The 13243-nt window shown below is 35.5% G+C and overlaps 1 protein-coding gene across 1 annotated transcript; it reads right to left on the bottom strand.

The window, feature by feature from the left end:
* Positions 1-5404: 5404 nt before the first annotated feature.
* On the bottom strand, positions 5405-11278 carry LOC101899634 (N-alpha-acetyltransferase 15, NatA auxiliary subunit). The gene is made up of 5 exons (XM_005182754.4): positions 10930-11278; positions 9574-10062; positions 8303-9518; positions 7588-8234; positions 5405-6687 (listed from the first exon to the last, which is right to left on the bottom strand). Exons 1-5 carry the CDS (start codon positions 10984-10986, stop codon positions 6481-6483), a joined length of 2616 nt encoding a protein of 871 aa, XP_005182811.1. The 5' UTR covers positions 10987-11278; the 3' UTR covers positions 5405-6480.
* Positions 11279-13243: the final 1965 nt, after the last annotated feature.

Genomic DNA, 13243 nt, shown 5'->3' with positions numbered 1-13243 from the left:
AAGTGATTGAAGTGATTTTTTTAATCGAGTTTGCTTAGCATCTTTCAGTCAAGTCGGTGTAGTATTTTACATTTAAAATATTTGAAATGAAGGTAAATGTAAAGCATCTTGACCCTAATGTAAAATAATAAAAAAAAATTTTGGTTTATTTAATACCATTGAGTGTTTTCACTTTTAAAAATAATGATTTCTCTTTTTAGAATTTGGCCACTGAAATCAAACATACTAAAACCCCAAATGAAATAGCAATTTTATTTTTTAAAAACCATTTGTATCAATTCATAGGGGGGCTTAATTGTAACATGCATAGTTAATCGCTCTGATTCGATCTTTTGTGTATTAATCAAATCAATCTCTCTCTCTGTGCCTCTCTCTCTACAAAGAAAATCAAAATCAAATCAATCATGTGAGCTCTTTGATTCTACTAAGTGTGATCGAGCCTACTCAATCATACTCGTTGGAGCCCTAGTCTACAATATAGTTATGTTAGTCAAGGATTAAAGCAGAACAGTCGTATCATAAAACAGTCGCATTCATGATCACAGAAGATCTTATTGGCCCTTTTAAAACTCGATATGATCGTGTTTACCTGCAAAGAGGTCAGCTGAAAATGTTAAACTTCGGTTTCCACCAGAACTCAAGCTCCGGCCATGCTATAACAGCGATGGTCGCACTCCGCTCGTAATCGACCGTGGCATCAAAATAAATGCCAAATATTATCGCGAAAATATTCTGGAGGTTGTATTATAGCCTTGGGCAAGTAACATTTGGCCGCAGACTTTGGACATTCCAACAGGACTCAGCACTCGCCACCCAAGAATGGTTACAAAATTAGGTTCCTCGCTTCATTTCCAGAGCACAATGGCCATCAAAATCTCCGGATACCAATCCGTTGGACTATTGTGTATGGAGTATTTTGGAAAGCAAGGTTGGCACTAAAAATACCAAAGTGTCGATCACCTCAAGCAAGCGCTTCGCAGGGGAACGGGCCAAATACTACAGAACAACAAGCGGCAGCGTGTGACGGTTTCATTGGCCGTTTGAAGGCCATAATTCGTGCCAAAGGTGACCAATTCGAACAAATATAAACTTTTTCTAAAATTTGATACTATTTTCAAAATTTGTTGCTTTCATTCAATAAAATTTAAAAAAAAATAATTATCGCGTTTGACTTTGTTGCAGTTTTTTATCTCGCCCTGTACTTCTTTTTCGTTTTGGTTATTTTTAACAAGCTTGGTTACAAAAATACAAGCAAATGAAATCATCACAAAAAATTTTAACTTGGACAGTCTACCGTTAAATTGTAAATACAAATTTACGACAACAACACGTTTTATTTGTTGTTTGAACTGTTTACTTTCATATTGTGATAATATAGACAAAACATTGACTTTTGTCCAAAGAATTCTCAGAGCAATGAAGCACTGGTCTTAAAATCCAAATATAGCTATTATACTCCAAAAATATTACTCTAAGAATTCATACAAAAAAAACTTAAAATGAAGCGATTTAAAAATATACATATAATTGTTTACTCATGCAATTTTGTATCTACTAGTATATACCCACATAATACCATGTCTAAAGCGATTATATATTTTTTTTTATTTTTTAATCCTGGAATTTAAAGTTATTTTGTATAATTCCATTTAATTGATACGGATATTTACCTTGGCCTCTAAGGCTAGATTTACCATGATAAAACTTATTTATGTTTTTTGCAACTCAATTTACGCTTTGCCAATAGCTTAAGGTCTTTCTTGCCAGTCCGCCTGGTCATCATTTGCACAAACTTGTTATGTCATTCAGACTCTATGCACTGCACTTTATCCAAAAGTGTGCGGATATGACGTTGTATTGGATGTGTACGTGTTTATGTGTGCATGTGTGTTGTTTGTTTGTCCTAGACTTTGTACCTAATATCTCTCCAACATATTGTCACACATACACTCTCTTTACTATATCACACATTCCCTTCTGCAAATAAACCGGATATCTAGAATGTTTTACAGGCAATAATCACTTGCCTAGTGTCTTTGTGGTCAGAAGAAATGTAGAGTCCAGTCCTATTAACATGAGGATAAGTAAGACAATTTTTTGCATTTTTTAATAAACTGCCTCATTTTAGTGCAAATTTGGATTTGGAAGTGGGAGATATTGTCAATCAAGTTTGTTGAAACTTTCAAAATAAATAAAGTCATATTCGCTATTGTTATAAATCTTCAAACTGATATTACCATCAGGTTATATCCCCAAATTTGCGTGAATTTAACAACTCTGAGAACTTGATCCACATCAAAGCTACACGTAATGCCCCTTAATACACAAATGACACATCGAAGGTACGCACGTAAATATAAATATATCAAACTCGTTGGATGCAAACAGCTGGATCAGATTATACTTAACAAAACATCGACATCCACAATAACGTATGGCCATGTAAGATGGATAGAAGCGAATGCATGTTGACTTACATAAATCAAAATTGATATTTCGACAACAAGTGCAAAAAAAAGAGTATTAAACGAACATTTTCAAATTAGGTGAAGACAAACATTTCGAGATTTGTCATTGATAACTACTGACATGCGTCAGGCAATTCTTAGTTTGATATTCATCAATATAGGACACAAAAGACACTAAAAACTTTGGGATGTGTGAAATTTAAAGAGAATCAAATGTCTATTTCGCTTTTATGAGCGTTTTGTTATTCAAAGTTATGACCTTTATGGTGGAGGCATCTACCATCTTCACAACAGATCTTGTGTAATCCAAAATGTTAGGATGTGCGATATTTGAAAAAAATCTGATGCTTATGAGATATATAATTATTGAAAATGTTGACCTGGTGTGTGGGAGGTTCCAGAAGGAGTAGTCGGATATATTCCATCTTCACACCTGATCAAAGAAAAATAATCTCTGGTTTGTTTAGCGTTTTATGAGCTTCATGTATATTCAAAAAGTTGACAGCTTTGTGGGTGAGGTGCAAGAAAAAGTGGATCGATATCCACCATCTTCACACACATCTTGTGTGAGTAGAAATGTTGGGATGTGTGAATCGGGTGCCTATTTCGCATTTATGATATATATAATATTCAAAATTTTGACCCGTTGTGTGGGAGGTATCAGAAGGAGTGGTCCGATTTACTTGTGTACAAGATCTTGTGTTGGTAAAAATATTGAGGTGCGTGATACTTGAAAACAATCGAACTCTTATTTCCGATTTGACAAGAGTTATAATTATTCCAAATTTGACCCTTTGTGGGGGAGGATTGGCAGCGTCTTAACGAAGAACGATTCAATGATGCATTGGTAGATTCTGCAATGCTTCTGTCTGATATTCACTCCAAAATCGACAATTCTGCTTAGCCAAAAATGAGCTTCATCATTGAATATAACTTCAATCGTAGTTAATTTCGAGTTTTATGACCTCCTTGGATATTCAAAATGTTGACCCTTGGTGGGTGAGATACCAGAGGGAATGGACAAATATATCCCATCTTCACAGTAGATCTTGTGTTAGTAGCAATAAAGGTTGTGTGAAATATGAAGAGAACCGGATGCTTTTTCAGATCTTACATGGCAGAATTAAGAAGGAAAAGCTATGCAATCCTATGTTTACAATGTTTTCAAAATTATTCATTGGACAATATCTCATTGTCAAAATGTTTATTTATAAATCCATTGTACATACACAAATCAAAGATCGGAACCTGTTTTCTATTCAGTGAAATTTAACAAGATAAAATACCGAAAATGCAAACATGGGAATGAAATGACATATGATATATTCAATACTTTGGCCCTTTGTGGGGCAGATACTAGGAGGAATGGTCCGATCTCTTTCATTTTAATTACAGATCTTGTGTTGATGGAAATATTGCAATGTGCCAAGTCTGAATGGAAGATTTTATAATCATTTGGTTATTCAAAACTTTAACCATTTGTGGGGGAGGTACAAGAAAGAATGGTCTCAACCATCTTAATAACAGATCTTGTTTTGATGGAAATATTGTGATGTGCCAAGTCTGAATGGAACCAACTGTAATTTCGCGTTTTATGAGCTTAATGGATCTTGGATTAATAAAATATTGTTATGTGTTTAATTTGAAGACAATCGGACTCTTACAACACATTTATAAGAATTTTAATTATTACAAATTTTTACCCTTGACTTTGTGGATGATATTGTTCATTTTCTCACATGACCCTGAATTGATTCAAATACTAGAATTTGCAAAGTTGCAACAAAATCGGATTATCCGTTTTCTTTCTGCGCAGGATTTTTTTTATTTTTAAATTTCGACATTTGGGTGGAGGTACCAGAAGAAGTGGGCCGATATTGTCCATCTCCGAACTCGATCTAAGTTTGATAATAATATTCCGATGTACCAAGTTTGGCAAATCGGATACTCCCTTCGAGAGTTATCGTGTGTTCCAGCCAGCCAGTAAGAAACCTACATACTTGTGGAAAGCATCCATGGAATGTCATGGTTTCGGAAAGAGTCACCAATCCTCATCTTCTATTGAGCTTACGATCCCGTCACTTCGGTAACAAAAATCTTGCCATAGAATTTATTTTTAATAACTTCTGGGGAGAATATCCCCAGACAAAAACCATGGAAACTGATGATGATTAGTGGCTCCTTCGCAAACTTTAAAACTTAACTTTCAAAAATAGATAAAACAAGTAAAAACCCTTCACCATAAGGCAAAGAAAATCTTTAAAAATAAAAGAATAGTGATTGAATATTGGGTCCACTTCAATTTTTGCCAGTGAGATCGGTCTTAAAATGCCGTAAAGTCGATGGTACATGTCCTGCTAAAGTGGTTATTATCTATTGCGAGTTTCAAATAACAAATTCGGAGGTGCAGCCTTATAAGTGGTAAAAAAATAATGAGCCTATTCCAGCAGTCTTCTGCCATAGAAGACAGACTCATTAAAAACTTTACTAAGCAAATTTTAAACGATTCCCCTGATAAATGTAATTATTTGGTTAACTAATTATCCGATGAGGAAGCCACATCACTAAATCTCACAATCGTGATTAAGTACACTTCTAATTTACAAAAATACTCCCTAATTTCCTTTAATATCCACAGCTTAAGCTATAACCTTATTGTTTCTATTACTTTAATCCGAAACCCTTCATGAAAGTGCTTTATCCTCACTTTTAAATCCTTTGTATAACATTTGATCATTTGATACATTTTTTATACATATTTAAAGTATTTTTTATATTTCATATTGCATTTTATAGAACCGCTTAATGGAAGCTCTGGATAATATGAATCGGTATCGACAAGGTACAACGTGTCATTTTTTAAAGCTTCTAATTGTCACTATGTTCTTCAAAACAATTTAAACCAAACTAATGAGACCATGAAAAACACAATTGAATTCCGTATTTCTTCATTATTGGCATATAACTAAGAAATAGATTTTTATTTGTTGTTTCTTGATTTTATAATTTTCATCTTTAGGGTTTTTATATTGGTTGTTTATATAAAATATATTAAAATTTAGTTTGTTCTTCATATGAATTAAGACGTTGCGGATTCTGCGTGTGTGGTTAGATTATGTTGTAATGCTAGGATCTCCATATTTCGTTCAGTTGCTACGAATTTTATTTATGTGCTATTGAAAACAATATGCTTGTTGGTAGTAGAGGGAGGGGTGTAAATTGCAACAGTTGTTTGGTTTTGGGGTATGGTATGGAAACATTGAGGAGGCTCTATAATCAAAATATGTTATTTTTTCTCATTATTAACCAACATGGAGAAGGAAGCGTCAGGTGAAAAAATAATAAACTGTATGACATTATCGAATAATGAGTTAGAGTTAGCATTTATAAATAGTTCCAATTACTAAAACATGTTATGTGTAAGACGACATAATGAAAACGACTATTCTCTTTCACCAATAAATCACTGATAGTCACCAAAATAATGGGTTAAAAATTTCAATTGATTTCTACATAAATATTGAGTTAAAATTAAGCTTAGATTATTATTGGATTTCTATGATTTGTTTTGCTTTATTGGTTTTCATCCATTTTTCACCAGTGAGAAACGCAATGGTAGTGGTTTACGAATTTACATCAACATATACCACATAAACCCGTGACGTTAATTTCAGCCACATGTCGCATGTCGACGCCAATTCGTCCAATCCCATTGTGTTTCAGCACTTGTTCCATAGTTAATTTATATGATCTCTTCTTGAATCTGTATGATGTGTATGTATATATGTGTGAAGTCACAGTTCTTTTGTAGCTGGTATTTTATTTGGTGTTAAAATTGTTTGTCCAGTCAAGTAGTTGCTGTAGTGTTTTATTGATTTATTTGTTAACATTAAAAATTAATAAAGTTTTGATGTTTCGGTTCTTCTCCTTCTTCATCGTGTGTAGTTTTCTAATAGTAGTTGTTATTGTTGCGGATAAACCAGGCAATTGTTTTGAGGCGTTGGCAACTGCATTACAAATCTGCAGTAGCTTTCTCGACATGATTACCGGCATCTGAACCCTCTTCGGTGGTTTTTTCTGTTGTTGTTTCTTCTACATTATCACGAAATAGACGGGCGTACTTAAAATGTTTATGACAGGTTTCTTTGTAGTTTTTAACTGCATCTTCACAATTGCCAAAGATACCATCGCGCAGCGATTCAAATATCTTTGTTGCGTCCTGAAGAAAGAAAACATTTATGTATTATTAAAAAGAATATAGAGAATAATTACATATAGACCACAAATTAGATATTTGATAGAAGAAAATAAGGTGTATAAAGATTTGCATTTTCGATTAACAAACCCTTACACAACAACGACAGAAATAACTATTTTCCATGATTGGAAATATTTTAAACTCTATAGCTTAACATTGGGTGCTTATGATCTTTCGCAATAGCAAAACTAGTTCCTTGACTACTTACAAGCAGAGTTTTAACCAAAATAGTCAAAGAATTCAAAAAATATTCTTTTTTTTATCGTTTTGAATGGTAGTTATTCTCCGCTTTGTCAAATTTCAGTTTATTTTTCATAGGATTATATTAACTGTATTTAAAATTATTTCAGTAAACTTCCAGATTTTTAAAGAATATTTTCGATATCCCCTTACAGTGTAGGGCTTACAGTAAATAACGAAAATACGCCAAAAAGCTCACCAGAATATTAAATTGTAGGAGAAAATTGAAATATCCTATGATTGCATGGTGCAATAAATAGACGCATGCTTGAATTGCAGCAGCTGGAAATTTTACAGTCTTGCCAAAGGCGTGAGTTTTTGAAAATAATTTTAGGGAGGGAAATCTCTAAAATCATCTTCCACAATTCCTTTCATGTGAATTTTTTAAAAATATTTTAAAGGATTTTTAGCTGTTGAAAATGTTGTATAATGTTGTATATATTACGTACTGTATATATTTTGTTTTGACAAGAAAAAAAGAGTCTCAATAAAAATATGCTGAATTTTGAGACATAATTAAAACACGAACTACAACCCAATGCTAATTATAACTGTCGACATAGTCTCATTTCTCCACAGATTCATTGTCGATTGTCGCATACTAAATGGTCAACAACTTACCTCCAATTTAAGTTTAGCTACATCATATGAGGTAATCAACTTAATGGCCGCTTCTTGCTTTCCAGCATCCAATTCATACATGATACGCGCAGCTTCGTATAAATGCATTATGGAAGAGCTGTGCTTCGCTATGAACTCGTCGTTCAGTTGCTGAGCACTCTTAGTACCTATCAGTTCTTTAACGGCTTTATCTACGACCGTTTTGACGGCAACGTTTAGATCTTTTGTCAATGTTGGCAGTGCTCGTATTAGGCGCACTATGCAACTGTGCACTTGCGGATGCCCGGCATCGATAGCGAGTGCACGTTTAATCGATTGAATCATAAGTAAGATTTTACTCTTGCGCGAGTACAATTCAAAAGCCAGCAAATGTGTTTCAATGCGTTCTTTGGCTAATTGCTGGAGAGGTTTCAAAAACTCGATGGCCTTCTCCAATGGATCGTCGGGACGTTCAAGCTTTTCAGGAATTAGTTCATCGAGTTGTGGGGCCTCGGGATCAGCCTCTTGATTTGCTTGTTGTTTCGACTTTTGATGTTGTTCGCGTTTGATTTGTGCTTGAGCAGCTTGTGCACTTTCGAGTTCGGCTTTCTTCTTAGCCTTGCGTTGTTTGCTACGGAGTTTCTTCAATTCAGATGGAGGCAGATTTTCTTTAAAAAAAGAAAGTAATTCAATTATTTCAGACGTCATAAATTAGGCATTTAAATATTGTACTTACCCGTGTCAATCTCTTCAATCGTTTCCTCAGACTTCAGAGGTTTGTCATAGAGACGAATATAAACTTCAATGGCACATTTGGCTGCCTTAAAGTAAAATGGATGACGACGCAAAACATCCTCCAGTCGCAAAAGACCTACATAGGCACGCATTGTCATTTTTCTCATGCAATATGTGTGGAAATCAAATTGATCCTCAATGATTTCGGCAAAATGCCTATCGACCTCATGACACTTTTTAAGCGATTCTCCCCAGCGTTCCATACGCTGGTAAGCCAACGCACATTCTGTCTGGAACCACATACACTGCATTTCATTCAGATTTTCCATGGCCGAGACTCCCTCTCGGGTAAATTTACCACAAATATCTTCAGCTTCTTTGATTAAATTTGCTCGCAACATATATTTGGCACACTTGGAATTGATATACCGATCCGCCGTATCCATGCTTTGAGCCTCGTCAAGCCACATATAAGCCTCAACAGGGTCGCCAGCATGTTTATAAATACGTCCCTTGGTAATAAACAATTCGATCAGTGTTGGGGTGTGTTCAATAGCAGCATTGATATACTCGAGGGCCTTATCTGTTTCACGTTTATAGTCGTAATGTTGGGCCAGGAACAAAAGCGTCCACACTACAGCCGACGCCGGCTCTACGGGCAAGTTTTTATCAGCATCCTCTCGTGAGAAGTGGCCGGAGCGAGTTAAGTTTTCATAATACTGCAGGATAAGCTTCTCCATGACGGCAACCTTTTCCGGTTGTGTGTGCAAAGAGCGAACATTAACAAACAGTGGTGGAACTCCCTTACGAAGACCCCTTCTTAGGTAGTTATCTAGGACAGTTTGAAAAGCATCACCAGTGGCAACATCTAAAGGCAGCCGTTTGGGGCACATGGCTCGGGGGTAGGTTTCTTGGAATTTCTTGAAAGCACTTAGTTTCTGATCAGCATCCGAAATTTGTTTAGCCAAAAAGAATTGACTATAGTAAAGGGTATTTTCGGGATTACGATCGATAAGTTCCTCAAAGATAGGCACAGCCTTGGATTGTTGACCGATTTTAATATACAGATCACCCATGGCTTCTTGAACGGCCAATTTGTCTACCATTTGATTTTCGTATTTGATCAGATGTTCCAATGCTTCCTGATATTTGCCAGCTTCAACAAGAATTTGATTTTGATACAAAAGAAGTTCGGAGTGTCGATAATCATTTGGTTCCTAAAAGCATAAATCTGTTATTGATAATTGCTTTGAAAATATAAGTTAGACTTACAATAGATGTTTGCGATTGATTAAATGCATCCAATATACTATTGGCCATTTCTAAATCGCCCAGCAAATGATAACTCATCGCAAAACCAATCCATGATGCGTGCTGAGATGGTCGTAGTTTGAATAAGTGGTGCCTAGTCTCCTTGTAGCCTTCCAAGTCGCGCATTTGTATCTGCAGCAATGACAAATCTTTGAGAATTTGTAAATTGTCCTTCTCCCATTTCAAGGCATTGCGATAGCATTTAATGGCTTCATCGTATTTTTTATCACTTCGTTGCAAAAGGCCGTAGACGTGCCAACACACATGAGATCTCAAGTCATTACGTAAACCTAGACGCACATATTTATAGGCCTCCTCCCGGCGACCAAGACCATTTAGTGTCAGGCCTTTCATGGCCAATGTTTCACCATGTTCGGTGTATTTGGGATTTGAGAGAATTTGTTTGGCCAACTTCAGGCCATTTTTGTACTGCTTCATTTCGTAACATTTCTGAAAATATAAATGGATAATGTTGAGTGATTTAAACGCGATAGTTTATATTCGTAAGTTATAATTAAATATAATACATTTTTTGTATTACTACCAGTCTGTTTGGAAAGTATTCACGTATTGCTCAAGGTTCCCAATATGTCTATCTATTTTATACCTTCGAATTTCTATTCATTCTACTAGCATCTACTATAAATTATAACTGAAATATATGTATGTCCAATATGCACCCGGCGCAGTTATTGTTTTAAATCCCATGGTTATTATTAAACAGAACAGATATACACTCTAGATCTAAAAAGAAACGACTGATTACAATAGAAGACACCATAACTGCACTTGTAGTTTGTTTTGAAACTCCAACTCCATGTCTTCTTTTATACAAAAAATAATCATTTTCTTTTAATTATTTTCCATAACACATCACCGAACACAAGACAAACTAACAATAATAATCTGTCCCAGACAACTAATAGTGTCAAGCAAGCATGCATGAATGTTTAAAAATGGAATTATTGTTCTTTGCTTTCGTTTTGAGGCCAGTATCGCCCTCAACTTTGAGGTTATGTTTAATAAATTTGCACAAAATATTCAACGGAAAATTTGAGCAAACAGAAAACATTAACAAATTATTTAATCCAAAACATCATTCCAATTAACCTTGGCAATGTCCTACGATCCTGTTTAACCAATACAATATACACAACATTGGCCAAGCTAAGAAAATGGGAGGGGGTGGCATTTGCAGCACGCACACAAACGATAATAGCAAATACGAGCACATCTTACAAAACGATTTTCTTCAACACCGCGACACACAGTATATGGGATTGCCTACTTGATATGCGGTTGCTGTTGCAAACGTACCATTAACTTCCTAAAGAGAGCACTCTCTTTGGGGGGCAGTGGATCGCTGGAAGGCATATTTCCGTAGTTTGCCTATTCGATGATACTTTTTCTTGAAGAACACCGGTTACACTTTAAGCAAGCGAGCGAATCAGCACTCAATCGGTCGAAACACGCTTATGTCGACAAGAGAACACCAACACTCAGTTATACTTTCCAGATGATCCGCACTTGGTTCACTTAGACCGTCTAGAGCAAGTGGCTACTAATCTTTCCAGGTTCACTTGAATATTCCTTTCCTTTTGATGTATTTTATGTGGAACCACGAGCAAATCGTGTCCACTGCCAGTTCTGGTTGAAAATAGGGATTTAAAAGTCGACTTTGGTATAATCGATTAATCGACATTTGATAGGTATCTAAAGTCTACACATGGTTCCTGGCTGCAAGGTAAGGCAGATTGAAAAGGTAGCCATATCAATAATTAATTGAAAAGCTGCATCTCGAAAATAATTGCTCTGGGCCTCAATTTTTGTTCTATGAAAATAAAGGAAAGAAATGTCAAATGAAAAATTTTTAATTTAATATTTTCATAGAACAAGAATCCAGCCCCTGGTCAAGAAGAAACAAGTGCTCTGTTCCAGTACATGAATCTACTACAGTAGCATGAATTTACTAGTTTTGCAATTTTCTTCGATATCATAAAGAGAAAATCGGTTATCATAGTAAAAAATTTTACAATCTTGAAGTTCTGGAACAAGCCAAAGGATCTACTAGTTTTGCTGTCGTGTTTTACTTTTTAAATTCTTGTGGGTTCTGGAACCGAGCAAATGTATTAAACATATATTTTCTGTCGAAAAAACTACAACTTATTTTGATACACACAGGGTGAAATAAAAAAACTGCAACAAAGTCAAACGCCATTATTTTTACATTTTTTTTTTAATTTTATTGAATGAAAGCAAAAATATCAGAAATAGCATCAAATTTTAGAATACGTTTAGATTTGTTCGGATTGGTCACATTTGCCACAAATTATGGCCTTTAAACGGCCAATTAAACCGTCACACGCTGTCAGAATGTTGCTCTGTGGTATTTTGGCCCATTCCCGGCGAAGCGGTTGCTTGAGGTGATCGACACTTTGGTGCTTTTTAGTGCCAACCTTGCTTTCTAAACTTCTCCAGACACAATGGTCCAACGGATTGGTATCCGGAGATTTTGGTGGCCATTGTGCACTGGAAATGAAGCGAGGAATCTCATTTTGTTACCATTTTGGGTGGCGCGTGCTGAGTGCGATGGTGCTGAGTCCTTTTGGAATGTCCAAAGTCTGCGGCCAAAATGTTTGCCTGCCCAAGGATAATATTCGGCATTTATTCTGATGCCACGGTTGATTAATACGAGCGCAGAGCGGCCATCAGTTGTTATGGCTCCCACACCATCACAATGGCCGGCGCTTGAGTTCCGGTGGCCAACCGAAGGTGCACATTTTCAGCTGACCTCTTTGGCAAGTAAACACGATCATTTTGTTTGTTTACAAACTGCTAGGCAACGAATGTTTTCTCTTTGAGAAAACCAAATTTGGCAGTTCACCACTTTCGTCCAAGCGAAACAACTCTTTCGCTCTTTTGAATCTATTCTCTTTCTGCTGCGGTGTAAGTTCTTGAACTTTTTGGAATTTCAATGGCTTTACCCTGAGATCATTTTTCAATAATTGCCGAATGGAATATTACGATATGTTCAGCTCACGAGTCAAGAAAAATTAATAGATTCTTGCAGGTTCTGGAACAGAACACTTGTTATATTGTGCCATGCATACATTTACAAAAACGGTGTCTTTCAGATGATTTCTATAGTCTACCTTGAAAATTATTTGACATGTTTACAAATCATGTTTTGATTAAATAAAATACCCATTTTGTGATAAATCAAAACTTTGATTCAGTTTTCGTTTTTTATTGTTAATTAAGACAATTCTTGTAGGACTCCTTTCTCAAACTTATCCTACTGTGTATTCATCGTTTTTACTAAAACAATAGCGCGTTTAGATACTAAATATCACCCGAATTAACTCCCATTATCAGGATTTATTGTCTAATCCGAATTTATTTAACCAGATTTACCAATAGTACAATATAGAGGTAAGGTAAAGCTACAGCTGTTTACAGTTTTTTTTCTGAGTGTGTCCGACTTCTGCCAATTTTAGTTGTGTTCCAGTACTTTTTTGGTAGTAAAACTAGCAGAAGAGAGAACAGTTCGAAATGTCATTCTCATTTAGGTTTGCTCAAAAAATAAGGGAACGGAAAATTAGCAGAAATGCGATAAACTGTCAAAATTCAA

Source organism: Musca domestica, unplaced genomic scaffold, assembly GCF_030504385.1.
Source record: "Musca domestica strain aabys unplaced genomic scaffold, Musca_domestica.polishedcontigs.V.1.1 43, whole genome shotgun sequence".
In the NCBI taxonomy this organism is placed as follows: Eukaryota; Metazoa; Arthropoda; class Insecta; order Diptera; family Muscidae; genus Musca; species Musca domestica.
Note: the sequence above shows the minus strand (reverse complement) of the source record. Positions and strands in the feature narration are given on the sequence as shown.

Bases quoted from the DNA above. Each gene is read 5' to 3' on its own strand.
- LOC101899634 (XM_005182754.4), bottom strand. From the start codon at position 10,986: ATGCCTTCCAGCGATCCACTGCCCCCCAAAGAGAGTGCTCTCTTTAGG. The intron at 9,519-9,573 runs GTAAGTCTAACT...TTATGCTTTTAG, and splicing joins ATCAATCGCAAACATCTATT to GAACCAAATGATTATCGACA. The intron at 8,235-8,302 runs GTAAGTACAATA...CTTTTTTTAAAG, and splicing joins GATTGAAGAGATTGACACGG to AAAATCTGCCTCCATCTGAA.